This window comes from Eulemur rufifrons, chromosome 30 (genome assembly GCF_041146395.1).
Source record: "Eulemur rufifrons isolate Redbay chromosome 30, OSU_ERuf_1, whole genome shotgun sequence".
NCBI lineage: Eukaryota > Metazoa > Chordata > Mammalia > Primates > Lemuridae > Eulemur > Eulemur rufifrons.
Genome location: NC_091012.1, coordinates 124,256,848 through 124,280,881, shown reverse-complemented (window position 1 = coordinate 124,280,881; position 24,034 = coordinate 124,256,848). Strand labels below are relative to the sequence as shown.

Sequence of the window (24,034 nt, the reverse complement as noted above, 5' to 3'; positions counted from 1 at the left end):
AGCCAAAGTCCTCCAGCGGGCCCCTTATAAGACCCACACCTCTGCCCACACCTTGTCTGGCCCATCTCCTATTGTGTTCCAGCCCCCGGCCTCCCTGTGGTTTCCTGAAGCCACCACAAACTCTCCTTCTCAAGGACTCACTCCCTCTCCTCCCTCAAGCCTCCCTCCTACCCTATTCTGAATTGCAGGCCCCTCCGGCTTGACTTTTCCTCATGGCACTCGTTCTCATATAATTATCTTATTTAATTTTATTGTTGGTATTTCCCTGTAAGCTCCCTGAGGGCAGAGAGGGACTTTTGTTTCATTTTCTGATGAACAGTCCCTGGCCCCTAATGGGCCCTTAAAAAGCATTTGTTGAATGAATTAACGGAGCCTGATACATATAGATGCTCAATAAATGTTTGTTATTATTTACAATAGATGTATATTTATCTGCAGGTACATTTCAACAACACACATGCAAATAAGAGACTAATGAGTTTCAAGATAAATATGTATATGCCTATATATTTCTATACATACTTCCTGAGATCTTTTCTATTACAGCAGTTCACGTTACCAAAACAACCTTGAAAACTGATGCTATCAGAATCACCCGAGGATCTTGTTAAATACATATAAAGAAGCCCAGCCCACTCCCTGAGATTTTGATTCAGTGGGTCTGTGGTGGGGCCCAGGCAGCTCTGTTTTGACAAGCTTCAGAGAGGATTCTGATGCATACAATATTTGAAAACCCCTGAAACATACTATAAACGACTTGAGTAAAGAGCCCTGCCTGTCTTTGAATCACCCATCCTGCCCAGAGGTGGGGGATGGGACAGGTAGTAATAACTATGTATTGATTTACTGATTGCGTTGGCTTTTGGCCTCATAAATAGAAATGATTTATGGGTCATGCTATATGATTTAAAGACTGACCTAAGACTTTTTTCTTTCTTTTTTTTTTTTTTTTTTTTGAGACAGAGTCTCACTCTGTTGCCCGGGCTAGAGTGCCGTGGCATCTGCCTAGCTCACAGCAACCTCAAACTCCTGGGCTCAAGCGATCCTCCTGCCTCAGCCTCCCCAGTAGCTGGGACTACAGGCATGCGCCACCATGTCCAGCTAATTTTTTCTATATATATATATTTTTTAGCTGTCCAAATCATTTCTTTCTATTTTCAGTAGAGACGGGGTCTCGCTCTTGCTCAGGCTGGTCTCGAACTCCTGACCTCGAGTGATCCTCCCACCTCAGCCTCCCAGAGTGCTAGGATTACAGGCATGAGCCACCGCGCCTGGCCTAAAAACTGACCTAAGACTTTTAAAATGTTCTTTTAGGACTTTATTAAAATACTACCTCAAGAATCATATTGAGTAGAAATGGATTTAGGATCCATAATTTTTTATTTTAAACAGTACAAAACTAGGCCGGGCCATATCATCATCTCCTTTTTGAACCTGCACCTGAGCAATTTGGTGTAACTTCTGCGTGACCAAGATAATGGCCTACTGATAGAGCACAAAGAAAACAAACATCCTGTTTATGCCAATACAGGGTCCTATTTTCATATCCCAGGAGTGACCTCAAGAAGCAGCTGAACATGCTGACCAGTTATTGTCTAAACATTAATTACACCCAAAGCAGCACTGTTGTTCTTGAGTCTTGGCAAATGCACTCTGACAACCAGATGGAGAACTCTGAGCGGTGGTATTCCATGGATGAATTCATTGAGCTATCTGGGAACTCACGCTGCAGCTAACCTATCCTGGCAGCTCACTGTGCTCAAAATGAAAAACTCCATAGGAGAGAAAATATAACATAGGGTTGAACTTGGGAGTCCAAGAAACTTGGATTCTAATCCAAGCTCTGCTACGTATTACTGGGAAACTTACTCAAAATCTCTAAGCCTCGCATGCCTGGTCTTTAAAACATGGTGTATTTTTGAGAATTAAATTTGATAATCCACATGAGCAGAAAGTAATGCTTAAGAATGTTAGCCACTTATTAATAGTAGCAATAAAATAGGCTCATTTGTGGAGCTATTCCTTTGGATTTTGTGCTCTTTTCTCCGCCCCCACTCCAAGCAGGTGTCCAGGCCTCTTGGTACAAACTCCCTTGCACAAGCTGTGAGCTTAAGTTGTTGGTAGACAGCCTGCCTTCCTTAAGCCAGAGCAACTTGGGGGGATTCTGTAAGAAAAAAAGACAATGAGAGAGGAGATTCCTCCAAATTGTGAGGAAAAGGCCAAATGTCTGTGGGTCCCACAAGCAGTGGGGGCCCATGGCAGAATCTCAAGAGGGATGAGGACATGAAGCCCTAGGCACGGGGGTTCCACCTGGGCACAGACTCACCTGTGGCAGGTTCAGTGGATCTGCTCCCTTCTAGTAATTATGTGGGCTCAGACAGCGAGGGCAGTGCAAAAATAGCACTGGGCTGAAGACTGGAGGCTTCTCTCCTGTTTCTGTAAACATTCTGGACACTTGTTTGACTCTCAGGAGGTAAAGAGAGCCCAATAAACTGAGATTGAATTTCCTACCAGTCAGGCAAAATGTAATCTTGGAGGAATATTTCATTTCAATTAAAATACAATAAAGCATAAACCCAAGTTTATGGAGTAATATTTATATCTACTAGAGTAGCATAGTAGCAGTAGTAGTATGTTTACTGCTGTTACTTTTATTCCCCTCCTGTGAGGCAGAGGTGGGTAGTGATGCTCATCCTTTAACAAAAAATTTAGGGGAAAAACACTTTCCAGTATAGGGCTGGGCGCGGTGGCTCACGCCTGTAATCCTAGCACTTGGGAAGCCGAGGCAGGTGGATCATTTGAGCTCAGGAGTTTGAGACCAGCCTGAGCAAAAGTGAGACCCCATCTCTACTAAAAAAATAGAAAGAAATTAGCTGGACAACTAAAAATATATAGAAAAAAAATTAGCTGGGCATGGTGGTGCATGCCTGTAGTCCCAGCTACTCAAGAGGCTGAGGCAGAAGGATCGCTTGAGCCCAGGAGTTTGAGGTTGCTGTGAGCTAGGCAGATGCCACGGCACTCTAGCCAAGGCAACAGAGTGAGACTCTGTCTCAAAACAAAAACAAAAACAAAAACAAAAAACCTCTTCAGTATAAATTTTAACTTTTTGGCCTGTTTTTAAATGGCACAAACTTGTAAATTAAAATGGAGGAAAAAAAAAGAGCTTCAAAAGTGGATAGACACAATTCACTAACATAATGCCAACAAGGTGTGCTCGCATAGAAGCATTTTCAAATTATTACTGGCTACGTGCTTAAAAATTAGAAATACAGGTATTATAATCACAGTACAAATCTATGACAGTTGTGGTGTCTGTTACTGCCTAAGGTTGAGAAGTAGACTGTAGTACCTCCATTTATCACAGTTTCTGGTCTTTTAATAAATTATTTCTGCAAAATACCAAGTATTTCTACCAAATACCTGTCCGTGTATTTGCTCCAACCAAACTGGTTTCATGAGCAAAGCCCTCACTCTACCCAGAGGAATTTCTATAGCAAATCTACCTGCAGATATAAGGGGACCACAATTAAGATGGCAGGCTCTTTCAACTCACTGTAAGCATTTTATTTGCTGTGTACACACATATTAACAATGTCAAGAGCCAGCCTTTCAACCAACAACACAGAACACCTCTTCCTGAAGGGCTCTCTAACTTTCCTCAATATAGAATTGTCTGCCATTAGGTTGCTTTGTGACACTCCAGAAAGATAGTCTAAGGCAAAGGTCTCCTCAAACTAGGGTACACATACATACACTTAGGGACACACAATGACTTTTTTTTTTAACTACTTTTTTTTTTTCAGTTTATCATCATGGGAGTACAAAAGTTCAGGCCACATACACTGCCCATGTCCCACCCATCCCCCCGAGTCAGAGCTTCAAGCGTGTCCATTCCCCAGACAGTGCGCATGGCACTCATCACGTAGTTATACCCCATCCCGTCCCCCCACGGTATTCAAGCACAGGTAGTTTTAAAGGAATCAATGTCTAAATCCTCAACTTCCAATGGTATCCTTTCCTAAAATTAATGGGGCCAAGAAAATTATCTGTGTCCAAACCCACCCTCACCCCACTTTATAAAAGAAAGGCACCATCCAAACCTTACTATAGATTACATCGCAAGGGGTGGAAGAATGAAGGCTTCAGGCCAAAGCAAATGGAAACCTCATTTAATCACTATTCAAAGCACCATGAACCTTTGAAAGCTTCTTGTCTTTCCCTGTCTTACACACATTTCTGTTACAGGTGAAGCCTGGTCTCAGAAACTAAAAATGGTAGAGTGGAGAATCAAGCAAATTTTTGCCTAACAACTTTGCTTCCTCTTTTCCCAACTATTGTCAGAGAACCCATGAATTTTGAGGGATAAGGCCCAGGAATTCAAAGCAAAAGGAGCGTTGGAAAGAAATATTGAATGCTAAAAATGACTTTTTCATGTAGTTAAGGGTAAGCATTTTTCCAGCTATTCTTAACACTCATATTGAATCCTAAAAATGGCTTTTCTCTTGTAGTTAAGAGTAAGCATTTTTTTCCCCTCTATTCACTTCAAAATCACTTCAATAAGCCAAAGCTATATAGGCTGGTATTGCTGCTTCTTAGAAATGTGACTGGAATATTTTCTGGAATTATCAAATTTTTCAAGATTCATTGAAATAAATGCATGGGCAAAAAATTTATATGATTTGTTCAGACTTCATATGCATTATTTAAAAAGAAAGTTAAAATCTATTTTATCAACTCATATCATAAAATGTTTATTTTATTTATAGATAATTCTTACCCTATTTCATTCTCTAAAATGCTTATTTTCTAACTCCTCATAACAAAAAATAAAATTATTTGCTTCCAGACCAATTACTTTTTAGTAGTATATGGCTCTTTCTACCTTTAGATACATAGAAAAAGTTTAGACATGGTGTCTAATAAAGATAATATTTTATGATTTTTATATTTGATATTATGTAATAATTCTCAAAAGGCAAACACTAGAATTTGATACACCCCCCCCCAATATTTAGAGAAGGAATAACACGTCTTTTAAAAATTACACTCCTCTCTGTATAAATATCATATTTGTTTCTATCTATAAATTACATTGCATTACTACAAATTAAATGCATTGATTTATTGTCTTGTTTATAACTTATTACATTAGGTCTACATCATTTTAATCTTGACTGATTCTATTTTATACAATCCATTCTATAATTTACTTCTGAGTGCTTTTTATAAAGCTTCTTGAAATACATTAATACACTTGAATTGAAAAACCATTTTCTTGGTTTCTTGGTTTTTAGTAGGTTTGACAATGAGGACTGGTTTTGTCAATTAGGTTAGATGGTGTTTCTGCAAATTTAGTAAGCTAAAACTGCAGCCCCAAGGTTTTGTTTTTGAAAAAAGTTTTAAGCAAATGATAAAATTATTGTACCAAAAATTATTAGATTGGCAATGGTGTAATGAAATTATCAATATTGCCATTTCCCCAACCCTTCTGACTATATCTGGTTGAATAAATTGCTTTCAAGTAAAAGAGTAAGGGTTATAATTGAGTCATTTGATAAGTCTTGACATAGCCATTTGTTATAATTCCCAGAAAGGGGGGAAGCAAATGATTCTAAGAGCTTGGTAACAAATAGAGCAACAGGAACTCTTATTTATTGGTGGTGGGAATGCAAAACGGCACACCCACTTTGGAAGACAGTTTGGCAGTTGCTATTAAACTAAACATACTCTTACCATATGATCCAGCAATCACACTTCGTGATATTTACCCAAATGAACTGAAAATTTATGTCCCCACAAAAACCTGCACATTGATGTTTAGAGCACCCTTTTTTTTTTTAAATTTCAAAATATTAAGTGGGTACAAATGTTTGTGTTACATGAATATACTGTATAATGCTTAAGAACAGGGATTTTAGTGTGCCTGTCACCGGATATATAGTGTTCATTGTACCTGACAGGTAAGAGTTTATCCCTCACCCTCCTCTACCCTCCCCTCTTCTTGGTTTCCAATATTCTTTACATCTCTTTGTGCCCATGTGTACACATTGTTTAGCTCCCACTTATTAGTGAAAACATATGGTGTTTGCTTTTCCATTCCCGAGATACTTCACTTAGGATTATCCAAGTTGCTGCAAAAGACATTATTTCCTTCCAAAAGACATTATTCCTTTTTATGACTGAGTAGTACTCCATGGTATATATATGTCACATTTTCTTTATTCAGTCATGAATTTATGGGCACTTAGGGTGATTCCAAATCTTTGTAATTGTGAATTGTGCTGCAATAAACATTTGGGTACAAGTATCTTTTTGATAAAATGACTTCTTTTCCTTTGGGTAGATACCCAGTAGTGGGATTGCAGAATCAAATGGTAAGTTGACACTTATTAATATTTCTTTGAGGAATCTCTATACTGTTTTCCATAGAGGTTGTACTAATTTGCAGTCCCACCAACAGTGTATAAGCGCTCCTTTCTCTCTGCATCCACACCAGCATCTATTGTTTTTGGACTTTTTAATAATGGCCATTCTGACAGGGATAAGGTGATAGATATATCATTGTGGTTTTCATTTGCACTTCCCTGATGATTAGTGATGTTGAGCATTTATTCTTATGTTTGTCTATCTTCTATTTGAAAAACTTCTGTTCGTATCTTTTACCCACTTTTTGATGGGGTTGTTTGTTTTTATTTCCAACAAAAAAAATCTGGATATTAGCCCTTTTTTGGATGTACAGTTTGTGAATATTTTCTCCCATTCTGTAGGTTATATATTTACTTTGTTGATTATTTCCTTTGTTGTGCAGAAGATTTTTGACTTAATTAAGTCCAATTTATTTATTATTGCTGTATTTGCCTTTGGAGTCTCAGTCATAAATTCCTTGCCTAGGCATATGTCTAGAAAGGTTTTTCTTACATTTTCTTCTAGAATTTTTATGGTTTCATGCCTTACATTTAAATCTTTCATCCATCTTGAATTAATTTTTATATATGGTAAGAGATAGGGCTCCTGTTTCATTCTTCTGCATGTGGCTATCCAGTTTTCCTAGCACCATTTACAGAATAGGGCTTCCTTTCCCCAGTGTATGTTGTTGTCTGCTTTTGTCGAAGATCAGTTGGTTGTAGGTAGATGGTTTTATTTCTGGGTTGTCTATTCTGTTTCTTTGGTCTATGTCTCTATTTCTATACTAGTGCCATGCTTTTTGGTTACTATTAGCCTTGTAGTATAATTTGAAGTCAGGTAATGTGATGCCTCCAGATTTGTTCTTTTTGCTTAAGATTGCTTTGGCTATTTGGGCTGTTTTTTGGTTCTAAATGAAACATAGAATTATTTTTTCTAGATCTGTGAAATATGACATTGGTATTTTGATGGGACTTGCACTGATCTGTAAATCACTTTGGGCAGTATGAACATTCTGACAATGTTGATTCTACCAATCCATGAGCATAATACATTTTTCCATTTGTTTGTGTCGTCTATGATATCTTTTTATTTTATTTATTTATTATTTTTTTATTACATGGGCACAAACATTTAGGTTACGTATATTGCCTTTGCACCATCTGACTCAGTTATCCTTGCAGAGATCTTTAACCTCCTTGGTTAAGTATGTTCTGAGGTATTTTATTTTCTTTGTAACTATTGTAAATGGTATTGAGTCCTTGATTTGACTCTCAATTTGACTGTTATTGGCATATATAAATGCTACTGATTTGTGTACATTAATTTTGTAACCTGAGACTTTGCTGAATTTATTTATCAATTCTAGGAGTCTTTTGGTGGGATCTTTTGGGTTTTCTAGATACAAGATCATATCATCAGCAAACAGGAATAGTTTGGCCTTCTCTTTCCATATTTGGATGCCCTTTATTTTTCTCTTGCCTGATTTCTCTGGCTATGACTTCCAGTACTCTGTTGAATAGAATTGGTGACCTAATGTCATATCTCAAGGAACTAGAAGAAGAATAACAAACCAAACCCAAAGCCAGCAGAAGAAAAGAAATAACAAAGCTCAATGCAGAACTAAACAAAATACAAACCAGAAAACCAGTTCAAAGGATCAATGAAACAAAAAGTTGGTTCTTTGAAAAGATAAACAAAATTGATAGACCACTAGCCAGATTAACCAGAAATAGAAGAGAAAGGACTCAAATAAGCTCAATCAGAAATGCAAAAGGAGGCTGGGCGCGGTGGCTCACGCCTGTAATCCTAGCACTCTGGGAGGCCGAGGTGGGCGGATCGTTTGAGCTCAGGAGTTCGAGACCAGCCTGAGCAAGAGCGAGACTCCATCTCTACTAAAAATAGAAAGAAATTATATAGACAGCTAAAAATATATATAGAAAAAATTAGCCGGGCATGGTGGCACATGCCTGTAGTCCCAGCTACTCAGGAGGCTGAGACAGGAGGATCCTTTGAGCTCAGGAGTTTGAGGTTGCTGGGAGCTAGGCTGACACCACGGCACTCACTCTAGCCTGGGCAACAGAGTGAGACTCTGTCTCAAAAACAAAAAACAAAACAAACCAAAAAAAGAAATGAAAAAGGAGACATTACATCTGATACCACAGACATACAAAATATTATCCATGAATACTACAAAAGCCCTACATACACAAACTAGAAAACCTAGAGGAAGTGGATAAATTCCTGGAAACACACAACCTCTGAAGCTTTCATCAAGAAGAAATAGAAATCCTGAACCGATCAATAACAAGCAGCGAGATTGAAGCAGAAAAAAAAAAAAAAAGCCCCGGACCAGACGGATTCACAGCCAAATTCTACCAGACCTACAAAGAAGAACTGGTACCTATCCTACAAAAATTATTCCATAACATCGAGAAGGAGGAAATCCACCCTAACTCATTCTACAAAGCCACTATCACCTTGAAACCAAAGCCAGGAAAGGACACGACAAAAATAGTAAACTACAGACCAATATCCCTTATGAATACAGATGCAAAAATCCTCAACAGAATACTAGCAAACCGAATTCAACAGAACATCAAAAAGATAATTCATCATGATCAAGTGGGTTTCATCCCAGGGATGCAAGGATACACAAATCAATAAATATGATTCATCACATAAACAGAAGCAAAAACAAAATCCATGTGATCATCTCAACAGACACAGAAAAAGCATTTGATAAAATCCAGCACCCTTTCATGATAAAAACTCTCAACAAACTAGGCATAGAAGGAGCAGCTTTATTTATAATTGACAAAATGTGGCAACATCCAAGATGTCCTTCAGTAGGTGAATGGATAGACTGTGGTTCATCCAGACAATGGAATATTATACAGTACTAAAAAGAAATGAGTCTGGGTATGGTGGCTGATGCTTATAATCCCAGCACCTTTGGAGGCCGAGGCAGAAGGATCACTTGAGCCCCAGAGTTTGAGGCTCCAATAAGCTATGATTGGGTCACTGCACTCCAGCCTGGATGACAGAGTGAGATCTGTCCCTAAATAAATACGTAAATAAATAGGAAACAAAGAAATGAACTATCAAACCATAAAAAGACACTGAAGAACCTTAAATGCATATTGCTAAGTGAAAGAAGCCAATCTGAAAAACCTATGTACTGTATGATTCTAATTATATGACATTCTGGAAGAGGTAAAACTATGGCGAAAATAAAAAGATCAGTGCTTGTCAGGGGTTGGGGAAGGGAGGGATGAATAGGTAGAGCATAGAGGATGTTTAGGGCAATAAAAACACTATATATTGAAGCTCTGACTTGGGGGGTTGGGGGGGGCAGGGGCAATATACGTAACCTGAACTTTTGTACCCCCACAATATGCTGAAATAAGAATTAGAAAAAAAATACTACATATGATACTATTAATATAATGGTGGATACATATCATTATACATTTTACATTCTAACATTGTCCAAACCCATAGAATGTATAACACTAAGAGTAAACCTTAGTCCATAAACTATGGACTTTGGGTGATTATGATGTATCAATGTAGGTTCATCAATTGTAACAAATGTATCAGTCTGGGGCAGGATGTTCATAGTGAGGGAGGTTGTGCGTGTGTGGAAAAAGAGGTATATAGGAAGTCTCTGCACTTTCCACTCAATTTTGTTATGAAACTAAAACTGCCCTAAAAAATAAAGTGTTAATTTTTTAAAAGGTTAATATTTATAATATTCCAGAAATTACATCTTTTATAACTACTTAAAGTTAGGATAAAATTTTTTAGATGTCAACTTTAAAATGTACAAGAAGGTATATAGTTTTTTCAGAATTCTTTTAGGGATTGTGGGGGAACAAAGTTTGAAGACTCCTAGTCTAAAACACTGGTTTTCAACAAGGGCTTCATCACTCCCTAGGAAGCATTTTGGAAATTTGTGGGGCCTCTTTAGTTGTCATAATGACTGGAGGAAGCTAATGGCATCTAGCTGGCAGGGGCCAATGATGCTAAACATCTTGCAATCATGGGGCAGCTCCACATGAGAATTTTACCACATCCCATAAGATTTCTGAATGTCCTTGCATAATTATTTTAAATCATTCGAGTCTATAATCTGCCTTTGTTTTGCCTATAATCACAAAGTATTTTTGGAACAGTTTTGATAGATGCTGAATTATAGAGGAAGGCAATTACTATGTATATCAAAGGAAGGTTGCACTTTGTTTTGTTGACAATTTTGCCAAAAGGTGTTCACCATTTGGGAAATCACATCCTGACAGCAATGCCACTCATGGGATTTGAGCTCCAGCACCATGCCTCTGTAGCAGTCTGCCTACACACAGGAGGTTGGAAACTCTGTTTAACAGACTCAGGATCAAATATTAAATTAATGGAAACAAATGAAATACAGAATGCCCCTGAATTTTATCAATAGAATAGTTAAAAGATATTTCATAGTGTTATCACCCAATTATTTTAAATAGGATAATAAGAATGATAAGAATGTGGAGAAAAGAATATATGGAAATTATTTATTGTTGTTTGTGTTGCCCAGGGTTGGTGTTTGTTTGAGAGACAGGGTCTCACTATGTTGCCCAGGCTGTAGTACAGTGGCTATTCACAGGTGCAATCGTCACACACTACAGCCTTGAACTCCTGGGCTCAAGCAATTCTCCTCCATCAGCCTCCCAGATAGCTGGGACTACAGGTGCATGCCACCATGCCCGGCTAATTTTTTTATTTTTTGTATAGATGGGGTCTTGCTATGTTGGCCAGGCTGGTCTCTTTTTTTTTTTTTTTTTTGTTGAGACAGAGTCTCAATTTGTTGCCCAGGCTAGAGTGAGTGCCGTGGCGTCAGCTTAGCTCACAGCAACCTCAGACTCCTCGGCTTAAGCGATCCTACTGCCTCAGCCTCCCGAGTAGCTGGGACTACAGGCATGCACCACTATGCCCGGCTAATTTTTTTCTATATAGATTTTTAGTTGTCTGTATAATGTCTTTCTATTTTTAGTAGAGACGGGGTCTCGCTCTTGCTCAGGCTGGTCTCAAACTCCTGACCTCGAGCGATCCACCCGCCTCGGCCTCCCAGAGTGCTAGGATTACAGGCGTGAGCCACCGCGCCCGGCCCAGGCTGGTCTTGAACTCCTGGCCTCAAGCAATCCTCCTGCCTCAGCCTCCTGAGTAGCTGGGACCACAGGTGCACACTACCATGCCCAGCCTTTACTCTTACCCTGTCATTGTCCCCAAAAGTCTATACACCATTTCTTTACAGCTTCATGTAGTATTTCATTTCCATTTATACTCCAGTCCCTGTCACTTGCCAAAGGATATGGTCTCCAAGGTCATCCTAGTAGTTTAACATACCCTTGACTTCCACAGAGAACCCATGTAATAGCCGTTGAGGGGGTATCTGAATTTCTAATCTGAAATTTCTGTAAACCTGCTATAGAGGACATTATTCACCGGATTACTCAATACTCCCTATGCAGCGACTCTCTGAAGCACTTATCTCAGCTCTTAGGGCAGGACAAGCTGGTTCTTCCTGATGGAGCAGCATCAGTTCCCAGAGTTTGAGAGTTATAAAATGACCGTGTGGCCCTCTTTGCATGGCTGCTATGAAGTTTGGGATTTCTTCTTGGAATTTTTCTCCTTCTCTTCTGCTTTAATTCTTGGCTCCAAACTTCTGCCCATATTAATTTTTCTTTCTTTCTTTTTTTTTTTTTTTTGAGACAGAGTCTCACTCTGTTGCCCGGGCTAGAGTGCTGTGGCATCAGCCTAGCTCACAGCAACCTCAAACTCCTGGGCTCAAGCGATCCTCCTGCCTCAGCCTCCCGAGTAGCTGGGACTACAGGCATGCGCCACCATGCCCGGCTAATTTTTCTATATATATTTTTAGTTGTCCATATAATTTCTTTCTAATTTTAGTAGATACAGGGTCTCGCTCTTGCTCAGGCTGGTCTCAAACTCCTGAGCTCAAGCAATCCTCCCACCTCGGCCTCCCAAGTGCTAGGATTATAGGCGTGAGCCACTGTGTCCAGCCCCATATTAATTTTTCTGAGTATTAAATCATCTATGCCTCCATGGAAAGCCTCCTTAAGATACACAAATCAAAAAAGTAACATACCACTGTAGCCACCATCCCTTCTCTACTTGCCCCACTTTATGATCCTGGCTGGTGAGAAGAATGCTGCTCAGGGAGGGTTGAATGATCCGGCTTTTGTGTCCCCTTCATTCAGTTCTCTGCACAAATGTCACCTCCTCAGAGGGGCCTTTCCTGACCTTCCTACCTAAAATATCCCTCCTTCCTCCATGCAGCCACTCTTTCCCCTTATCCTACTTTATATGTCTTCATAGGATCACTACTACACATTGCCTTGTTTAGTGGGCAGTCCACCTCCTCCTCAGACTCTAAATTCTCTGAGGACATAGTCTGTTTTGTTCATGGCTGCATCCCCCAGTGGACAAAAGAATGCCTGGCACATAGTAAGTTCAATAAATAGTCATTAAATGAAGGAATCATTCAGTGAATCAGTGAAATCATTGTTGCCTAATGACCTAGAGAGTTGCTGATATTAATTTTACTGCCTTCTCCAGTTTATAAGAATGTACAGAAAACTGCACATTTACTTTGATCTTACTTTTGATGTGATAACCCAGGGCCATGGCTAGTGCTCCTGTTAACTATGACCCACACCTAACCACCTCCAAACTCAGGTCTCCAAGATGACCAAAGCCCAAACGCTGCAGAGGTCTCCTAGGGCCTTAGTAGCCTGGGACCAGACTCCAGGTGGTAATGCCCACTCATGAAATGGTTTTCCACTCAGGATAAAGGGAAGCGAGCAAGGGTCAGGTCCCCTGCCTGCTTTGGGTTCCCTCTGCATGACTTGCCCAGTAACTGTTGCCTTTCACCATCTCTTCCTTCTGGAAAGAAGTCTATTCAATAGCCATGTGGTCACCACCTTTGGCAAAATCTCCAGAAGGGTTCCTCTTAAACATCCAAAAAGTAGTTTTAAAATTGCAGAAGATAATAAAATACTTTAAAAAACAGATATACGGTCTCTTACCAGCATCTTTTTTTTCTCACAGTGGAGGTCTAAGGGTTATAGCACCTAATTCATATGCCACAAAAACTGATCATGGTGAATGGATATGCTGCTTTCAGAAGCTGTGGAAGTTAGACGCAAGTCTCCCTAGTCAGGCACTATCCCTTTCACCCAAATTGAAATAACTAGGCCTTCTGGGGCAGGCAAATTTCAATCCACATCTAACCATCCTTCTCTTTCCACAAGCTTAGGAAGTCAGTCAGTCTCTTCATTGTGAAACAAGATTTTCTGGATATATAAATCTTCATTTATTTAACACACTGCATATAAACTCAACTAATTAGGGCTGTTGTAAACCACTAGTGTTAGCACAACATCATCTTAAGTGCTGTGGGTCACACAAAAGAAATAAATAATGACCTTGCTTGCTCTTAATCATCCTGAGCCCCCTCAGTTTTTCAAGATTTGAAACCAGAATAATATTGCTTCTCCTAACCCTCTAGAAAATTTTAGAAACATAAACTGGATCATACTTCAAACACTAGGAGGAAGGCATTAAAAGAAAATGTGAAGCAGTTACCCTTGGTGGTAATATTAGTCTGTCTCTCTCTGAGGATCAGGGGTATACAATCCCAAGATGCAATTTCCCCTATAGTTTTTTTAACATCATTTTAAATTTCAGGCATTGAACAAGTGAGCCAGTATGGGTTGAATTAGAAGCGTTAACAATGTCAGATTTTACTGATGGAAATCTGAAAGGGGTCTTTGTCAGGAAGCATATTATAAAGGAGTTTTCTGGACAAAGAGAAAATACACTTCTTACCTCCTACCAACAAGTAGCTGTTGGGAAACAGTGTTTTCGCTTGCATAAGTGCTCTTGCGTGACCTGAGTGGAAGAGGTCAAATATTCCATCTGCATATACACGGACAGGCCTGTCAACTGTGGAAGAAAGAAAACACTATTAACAGAACTGCAGAATGAGGAATCCCAGTTATCTCCCAACAGTACAGTGCTGTAAGAAAGTTTACCTGGATAAGACATAATCTCTATGTATCATCAGTTTCATATTCGTACATGAAATTGATTTTAAAGAGAGGTTCTTCTGAAGACATCCAAGCAGAGCAAAATCATAACAAAATTAAGGTCAAACCAGAACACACATTGTTAGCCAACAGGAAAGAGAAGCACAGAACTGCGAAGTTCTTTTGACCCAGAGTGGGCTCTAGATGTCTGAGCTAGCAGAGTCAGCCCAGTAGGGGCATCAAGGTAGGAGTAACTGAGGAGCTCAATGGAAAGGGAAAATGACTTCATCCTTGAGTCTGGAAGTCCTGAATGAAGACCCTGGGTCCTATTTCAAAGGCACTGATGTGCTGGAGTCTGCTCATATTGCTCAAAGACATAGTTGTGCACCTTTCTTTCCAACTCCAAGTCATGTTGGTAGCCTGAAGTCAGCCATGATAGGAGTGTTCACATCATAGAAATTGGCAAATACTACAAATAATGGCTTATTTCCCAATAGAGGGCCAGTTGTGAAACATTTACCAGCATACCAGTGTACAAGGTCACTCCCTAAGAGATTGGGGACCACCTGCCCCAGAGGGAGTAGAGTCAGGGTATAAATGTTGCATGTAGGGGTGGTGATCAGGGATGGAAATGAGCAACCGACACCATAGTCCTTCCTAAGGAGAAAGGTCAAAAATGAAGAGGCCACAACAGACACTCTCACAATGATATCCAATGTTCTGGGAAGAGCTGTTCCATGAGGATGAGAGACACACTTCACCATAGCCCCCCTTGGAATCCAGAGACTGCATTAGAAACTGCAGGATGATACTACTACTGAGCCAGGCCAAAGACCCATCCCCTTCTAGGTAGAGGGGGAGATTGGGGAGTAGGGTTCTATTAATTTGATGGATGCAGCAAGTCACAAAATTATTCTTTTTAACTGGTTGAAGGAACGGGTTTGCAGCTCTATTATACCCCTATCCTGATAGTCTGGAAGATGCTTGTTATGTTTGTTGAAAATTCTGTATATTTTGCCAACCTTTATACTCTTCTAGACTCTCAACAAAGGAACTCGAAAGTGAAAATCCAAGAAGAGGATCCCAAAATGAATGACAGGAGAAAGAAGTAATTTCTCGTATCAAAGTGCTCTTATCTTAAGCACCTGTCACCTCTTCTCCATAGTTACAAACAACATAGAGACATTTTGTTCTTGCACTGAGAAGAAGGAAAGAGACATATGTGGCCACAATAGTGTTCTTAAAAAAAGGAATATGAGGACTACCAGTAAAATATGGTGAACTAAACATACACATTTATCTCCACTTTCTCCCAAAACACTACAAAAAATTACCGAGAAAGAGTTAAAAAGATATAATTCCCCCTAATGGCAGAGAAAACAAGAAAAGCATGACAATGGATTAGAGATGTCAGCAACATTTTGGAAAGTTGATTGTCAAGTGGTGCGTGCCTACAGAATTGGGGTGGGCAGGAAGGGAAAGGGATTTCTGGTTTTCTTTATAAGCTTAAGAGTCCTGCTGATTTCTTAAAATATATGCATGTATTATATTGATGTTATGAAAATAAATTTTTTAAAAAGAAAGAAATCAATATCAACTTCTGTTGAATGATCTTTACATTTAAAATTGTGATTAGTTTTTGATGCAATGCAACCTCATTAATTTGGAACATAAAGAAATGTTACATTAATAGTTTTGGATGGTACAATGTTTCCAATAAATTAAATTTCTCCAATAAAAAAAATCGAGACACTTTATGTCAGATTGGGAATTGCAATTATTTCCAATTATACACTATTTTGAACAAACAGAATTGCCTTCACGGATTATACTGTATTCTAAATAAGGCACAGTAAATAGAAAATGCTTTGAGATAACAAACTGTCTAATGAGCGATCCTTGGTTTCAATGCTCTTATTCAATTTGAATTCAATTGAGGAAAATTTGTTTTAAGATATAAACCCCAGGGGAAAGCAGATGGCAGTTTTGTAGAACTTTTTGTTATTGATTCAGAGGTGATCAAGATAAGTGAATTCAGGAAGCAGGGAGAAAAGAAAAGTAAAGAAAGATGACATAATTACTGAGAAAAAGGCCATTTAGTAAATCTGAAGAGTATTTACCGAGTTGATTTTGCAATAAGCTCACTTTTAAAAATTGTGGTGTGTCAGCAATTTCCAGACTGTGGGAAACTACAGGACCAAAAGGGAAAAAAAAAAAAGAACTTTGTCTCTTTGTCTCTTCAACAAATAAACTTCAAGAAAAAAAGAAGAGAAAGAGAAAGAAAAAAGAGATAAAAGGGAGACCTTCAGATTGAAAGAGACTTAAAAGACATATAAACCTATTGTAAAGTATGGAAATTATTTGGATTTGGGTTCAAACAAGCTATAAATAAATGATGACATAAGATAATTGAAAATTGGAATGCTGGCTATTTGATATTAAAGAATTACTGTTAATATTTTTCGGTAAGATAATGGTATAGTGGTTACATTTAATAAAACCAGAATTCTTATTTTTCAGACATGTATATAGAATGATAGAAATCTGGGATTTTGTTTCAAATCATTCAAATCAAGAAGAGAAAGTGGATGGGGGTGTGTATGGGGCAAGACTGCCCAGGGTTGGTGGTTGTTAGGTATGAGTGACAAACACATGAAGGTTCATTATATTGTTCTACTTTTGTGCATGTTCCTGAAAATCTCTACAATAAACCTTAAAAAAAAAAAAAAAACAGAGCATGGCTTTTTTAGTCAGTCTGGATGTTTATTTGTTTTAATCTTCTGTTTGATATTTTTCTGGACATCCTTTTAGGCATCTGGGGACTCTCCAGAGCATCTATGTGGGGAACCACTGGCCTGTGAAGCTGGAGGTTTGACAATGATCAGAAGTCAATTAAAAACAAAAAAGAGGCCGGGCGCGGTGGCTCACGCCTGTAATCCTAGCACTCTCTGGGAGGCCGAGGCGGGAGGATCGCTTGAGGTCAGGAGTTCGAGACCAGCCTGAGCAAGAGCGAGACCCCGTCTCTACTAAAAATAGAAAGAAATGATTTGGACAGCTAAAAATCTATATAGAAAAAATTAGCCGGGCATGGTGGCGCATGCCTGTAGTCCCAGCTACTCGGGAGGCTGAGGCAGGAGGATTGCTTGAGCCCAGGAGTTTGAGGTTGCTGTGAGCTAGGCTGATGCCACGGCACTCTAGCCCGGGCAACAGAGTGAGACTCTGTCTCAAAAAAAAAAAAAAAAAAAAAAAAATTAAAAAAAAAAAAGAAATCAGAGCTCAACTATTCTGTAGCTGTGGTAGAGAGATGTTAAGGTGGCTCCCAATGATCCTTGGATTTGTGTAATTCCCACCCCTTGAAGTGTATGTGGGACCTGTGACTTGCCTCTAACCAGTAGAAAATGGAAAAGGTGATAAACGTCATTCCCATGCTGTTATAAGACTCAATCTTGCTAGGAGATAATTCTCTTTCTCCCTTGGTGGCTTTGAAGAAGCCAGCTGCCATGTTGTAAGAGGGCCTGTGGAGAAGGCCACATGGCAAGGAACTACAGGTGGCCTTTAGGAGCTGAGGGTGGCCCCTGGCTGACAACCAGTAAGAAGCTGGACCCTTGGTCTTATACAAGGAAATAAATTCTGCCAATGACCCCAGTGAGCTTGGAAGCAGATCTATCACCAGCCAACCTCCAGATGAGAACTGAGCCCAGGTGACACCTTGAATGCAGCCTGTGAGACCCTGAGCAGAGGACTTGGCTAAGCCAGGCTCAGACTCTTGACTCATGGAAATTTATGAGATAATAAATGTGTGTTGTTTTAACCCACTAAGTCTGTGGTAATAGGTTATACAGCATAGAAAACTAATACAATGGCATTATAGTCTTTCTGCCCACAGATTAGTATAAATTTTGAAAAGAATTTCAAGTAAGTTCCTGTTTATCCTGAATGACCACAGTAAGGTATATCAGATAAATGTGATGTTCTGGTAAAGTGCATGTCTGTATACCACATGCTGGTTACCATGTTTCAGATAATTTAAATATAGTGAATTATACATAACACCAGAATATTTACTTGAGGATCACAGATACAAATAATGACCATGATACAGTTTTGTGGGAAAAATATGATTATTTTAGCTTCGTGGATCTTATATTCTAAATTTTTATAAGTCATTCAACGCTTATAAGCAAATGGAACAGTGAAGGGGGCTAGCTTACCTCACATTTTACAGCACATACAAAAATTAACTTGAAATGGATCATATACCTAAAGAGCTAAAACTATAAAACTTCTGGAAGAAAACATGAGAAAATCTTAGTGACTTTTGGTTTGGCAAAAATTTCTTAAATAGGACCCCCCCAAAATTCTTAAATAGGACTTATACTATAAAACAAAAAAAATTGATAAATTGGATTTTATTTAAAGCTTTTGACCTTCAAAGGACATTTTTACAAAAATGAAAAGGTGAGTCAGTCATAGACAGGGAGAAAATATTTGCAAATTTTATATATGTATAAGACTTTTACCTAGAATATATAAAGATCTCTCAAAACTCAATAATAAGACAACTCGTTTAGATAAGGCCAAAAAATTGGACAGACACTTCATCAAAGACAATAAATATATGGGTGGCAAATAAACACATGAAAAGATACTCAATATCATCAGTCATTAGGAAAATACAAATTAAAACCTCAATGAGATAACATTTCATACCCACTAGAATAGCTATTTTTTTTTAAATCAACCATACCAAGTGTTGGTGAGGATGTAGAGCAAGTGGAACTCTCATATACTGCTGGTGAGAATGTAAAATGGTACAATCACTTTGGAAAGCAGTTTGTCAGTTAGTTAAAAAGTTAAACACACACCTACAGCCAGACAGGAGGCAATCACCAACTGCATTACATTTGAATTCATGCAATCGTGGGGTCTGTTAGGTATTTCTTGATACTTGCTTCAGATTCAAGCAAAAATAAAAGGTGATTGCTCATCTTTGATTATGGCTATTAACAAGGCTTTGATTATGGCTATTCAAGACATTTAGGGCCGGGCGCGGTGGCTCACGCCTGTAATCCTAGCACTCTGGGAGGCCGAGGTGGGCGGATTGTTTGAGCTCAGGAGTTCGAAACCAGCCTGAGCAAGAGCGAGACCCCATCTCTACTAAAAATAGAAAGAAATTATAGGGACAGCTAAAAATATATATAGAAAAAATTAGCCGGGCATGGTGGTGCATGCCTGTAGTCCCAGCTACTCGGGAGGCTGAGACAGGAGGATCCCTTGAGCTCAGGAGTTTGAGGTTGCTGTGAGCTAGGCTGACGCCACGGCACTCACTCTAGCCTGGGCAACACAGTGAGACTCTGTCTCAAAAAAAAAAATATTAAAGACATTTAAACAGTGTCTTAAAAATACATACAATTTATAAAGCACATATATTTCACTTAATCTTTGCATCAACCCTATGAGGTAGCTAGGGGAATGTGAATTTGCTGTTGCCATTTCATAGAGGGACAGATGGAGGCTCAGCAAAGTTAAGTGGCTTACCCAATGTCATACAACCAATTTATGATGATATCTGAGTGCAAACCAAACTTTACTGCTCTTTCTTCTATTTTGTGGTGTCTGCTAGAAAACGACATGCTGATATGGATTATTTTCTTTAAAGCAAAATAGAGACTATTACTAAATGCCCAGTAATTATGGTGACTAACACTGTTTTGTGTATAATTGATGTACAAAAAAGGTGACACAAAAATTAACCTTTTAAAATCTAGTAGTTACATATTTAGTTTGTAAAATTTACATAGTTTTATATAAATGTTATAGTTACCTTCCACTTATAGCCAGTGATACTATTTTCTAAAAATGATAGTGAGTGATGTTTGCTTTTTAAATACATTAAATTTAAGTTTTAGAAAAGTATGTTTCAAGGAAAATTATTAAGTAAATTATAGCATAGGTAGTACATAAATAAGGCAAAATTCATTAAGGGGGCGCTTGGAAATTGAAGTCTGGGAAATTTTACACACTGTGGAAACAGATTAACACAAATCTCCTTTTGAGAAGGAAAATAGAAAATCAGAACTGAGTTTCCCTTAAGAAGAAAAGTCAGCTTTAATGAAAAGGAAGCTCTGAAACAATCTCTTGGACTTTTTCTTTATGCCAAGATAGAGGAGTGATTCTCTGTGTCCCAGAATGTACACAATACCATATAAGTTCATAGCTCCACCGCCGGACTAGCTAAGACCAAAGGCACTAATGCCAATTGCTTTTTTGCTCTACTCTTTTCTTTCTCTTGAAGTTTCGTCACCACTGTAACCTCACAAACAAGATCAAGGAGCTAAGAGGTATGAGCAGAGTTTGTCATTACCTCTTCTAGAATTTATGCCCCAGCCCCTGTTTGGGCAGACCTAAGTTTTTGAAGCATATTGTAGGCAATTAATTGTACAAAGTTACAAAATATGGCTAGTGTAGGAGACAGTGAGAGGCTTCAGTTACAACTATAATCTTGAAGAGTGTTATAAACACCAAATTCCACTATTTTGCCTTTTTGGTGGAATGCTCAAGACAGTATCACAAAGAGATAATTTCTTACTACTCTTAAAAATGACTAAAACTTTCAAAAAATAGTAATAATTTTTTTCTTGTTTGCTTAAATAGTAGTCAAACAGCAAGATTTTTAAAAATTCCCTGAGCTTTTCTGCTAAAAGTACAATGCTCCAACAGTTATATTTGAATAATCTCCCTGCCACTCCCTCCAACCCCTGCCAATGGTTACTCTTAAACAGTGGGTCTCAAAGTGTGGTCTCAGGATCAGCAAGCAGCAGCGGCAGCACCTGGGAACTTGTTGAAAATGCAAATTCTCCAGCCACATCCCAGACCTACTGACTCAGAAACTCTGGGGGTGAAGCCCACAGTCTGTGTTTTCACAAGCGCTCTAAGGGATTCTAAGCACACCAAAGTTTGAGAACTGCTGCTCTAATAAAGTAATGGTTATCAGAGTGTGGTCTAAGACGAATAGGTGCCTTCCAGGTAATGTAGCAAGGTGCCTTCTTGCTACAATTTAACACTGATATTAGACATTCTAAATAAAGGAATTTCTAACAGAAATTCCCCTACGTGCCCATCAACATCACAAATACTCTTAGATAACTTCCCAGTGTCATCAGATAAGACAAGAGAATTTCTCTTCTGAAGATCAGAAATTCACTTTTGCTCTACCTCACTCCCTCTGCAGTGAGGGAGTGTTCTAAAAAGCCCACCACACAGCTATTTCGACCACCTTACTCTGGTTTGATTCTCCAGGTTTAAACTGTTTGGCTGTTAGGCAATGTACAGGTGCTCAATTTCACCCAATTGTAAAAGCTTGGGCTGGCTCAAAGTATCAGAACAAATTCTCTCTGCTTCTATATCCAGAGGACAAACTCCTTCTCTTGTCCCAAATTTTCATTTATTCATTCATTCATTGGCTCACAAAATACTGAGCACACGGTATGTGACAAGTGTTTCTTTAGGTGCTGGTGAATCAGCAGTGAACATGGCAGACAGTCCTGCCACTATAGAAGATCACAGCTACCACCCGTCTGTTTTGTTCATATACCTTCCACCCTCCAGCTCAAAGCCTGAATGTGTTTTCACTGAGCTCCGTGGCCTGCTATGGACTGTGCTTCTCAGGGCAGCCCGCTGTGCTGGGCAAAGCAGGGCTTTGACGTGACGGGGACTTGGGGTCAAATCCTAGCTGTACCCAGTCAACTGGGACATTTGACAAGTTACATTTCAGTTCTCCGAGTCTTGTTTGCCTCCTCTGTAGAAAGGACACAATAATATCTATCTTGCACGGTTTTTACAAGGATTAAATGAGATAGAGTACAGAGTATCACACCAAGCAGATATATGGTAAGTTGTACTTTCCTTTCCTTTCCCTAGAAAAGTAGGGTCCTTTTCTGCTCGGGCTTGAAGCTCATCCTTTAATTTTAGGTCAGATCTGTTCTCTTCATAACCACCTGGACTTTCATGTGTTTTGACATCCCTTAGATTTATTGCTGGGTCAGTATTTCTCAGTATGGGATCTCTAGACTACTAACTTTATTTATTTATTTTGGAGACAGAGTCTCGCTCTGTTGCCCTGGCTAGAGTGCCATGGCGTGAGCCTAGCTCACAGCAACCTCAAACTCCTGGGCTTAAGCAATCCTGCTGCCTCAGCCTCCCAAGTCGCTGGGACTACAGGCATGTGCCACCATGCCCGGCTAATTTTTCTATATATTTTTTTAGCTGTCCATATAATTTCTTTCTATTTTTAGTAGAGACAGGGTCTCGCTCTTGCTCAGGCTGGTCTCGAACTCCTGACCTCGAGCGATTCTCCCGCCTCGGCCTTCCAGAGTGCTAGGATTACAGACGTGAGCCACCGCGCCCGGCCTAGACTACGAATTTTAGAATCATCCTGGCTGTTGGTTGAAAATGCAAATGCCCGGGCCGCATCCCAGATTTGGGGGTGGGGGGAGTGGAGCAGGAAATCTGCTGCATTAACATGTTTACCAGGTGATTCTTTGCACACTAAAGTCTGGGAACAACTGATTTAGCTGCTCTGAATGACCTCCCCAAGCTTCTTGCTGCCTTTATCAAAAGAAGCCCACTAAAAAGCTTATTAACTCTGCCCACTCTTCCTCCTCACTTTACTCTTTTGAAGGCTATTCTTGGAGGAAGCAGAGTGTCATGGTTAAGAGGTCAAACTCTACTACAAACAGGTTTGGGATCAAAGCCCAGCTTTACCACCCACCAGTGGTTCCCTAAATGTGGTACCCCTGAAAAGCAGCATCACCTGGGAACTTGTTAGAGCTGCAACTTCTTGGGTCCCACCCCAGCTGGACCCATTCAGAAACTTGAGGATTGGAGCCTAGCCGTCTGTGTTTTAACAAGACCTCCAGGGGACTCTGGTGCATGCTTAATTGTGAGAACCACTGCCACTTACTAACCGAATGACCTTGTGCAGATTCACAACTTGTCTAAGCCTTCATTTCCTCGTCTGTGAAATACTAAAAGTACTAATCACAGAGTTGTGATAGTGAAATGACACTGTCCTTTGTCCCATGGATTCTTTTAAGTTCAGGTTGTTTGGTTTTTGCAATGGCAAGTGGAAACCATCAAGTTATGCCATCTTAAATGGCTCAAAGTTTACCTGTTCACCTAGTCCATCCCAATCAACTGGAACAACACTCATTTACTCCTACACAGCTCTCTATCTCTGTGCCTTCACTATTCCTGTTCTACCTGCCCAGAACACCTTTCTTTCCATTTTCTGCCCACACAGTCCAAATCTTACTTCTCCCCAAAGTGTCAAATCTTTTCTGCTCCCTTCCTAATGTCTTGCCTGACTGCTCCAGGCCAAATGAATCTTCCCTTCTCTAAACTGTCAGTTATCATCTGTGTTGCAGGATTTAACCCCTAAGCATGTACACGTATGCTACTTCTGAGTTTCATTTCACATTTTGTTGTCATGTCTCTGTAATTATCATGAAAACTCTTGGGAAACAGAGATAGTACCTTATAGTTCT

General features: G+C 39.4%; 1 protein-coding gene across 1 annotated transcript in view; it reads right to left on the bottom strand.

Annotated features, from left to right (window-relative positions):
* The window catches only part of PCYT1B (phosphate cytidylyltransferase 1B, choline), a 79,272-nt gene that overhangs the window by 29,104 nt on the left and 26,134 nt on the right, over positions 1-24,034 (bottom strand). Inside the window, exon 3 of the mRNA XM_069463814.1 lies at positions 14,290-14,406. Within this exon, the coding sequence (XP_069319915.1) occupies positions 14,290-14,406 (117 nt within the window). The remainder of the gene's footprint in view (positions 1-14,289; positions 14,407-24,034) is intronic.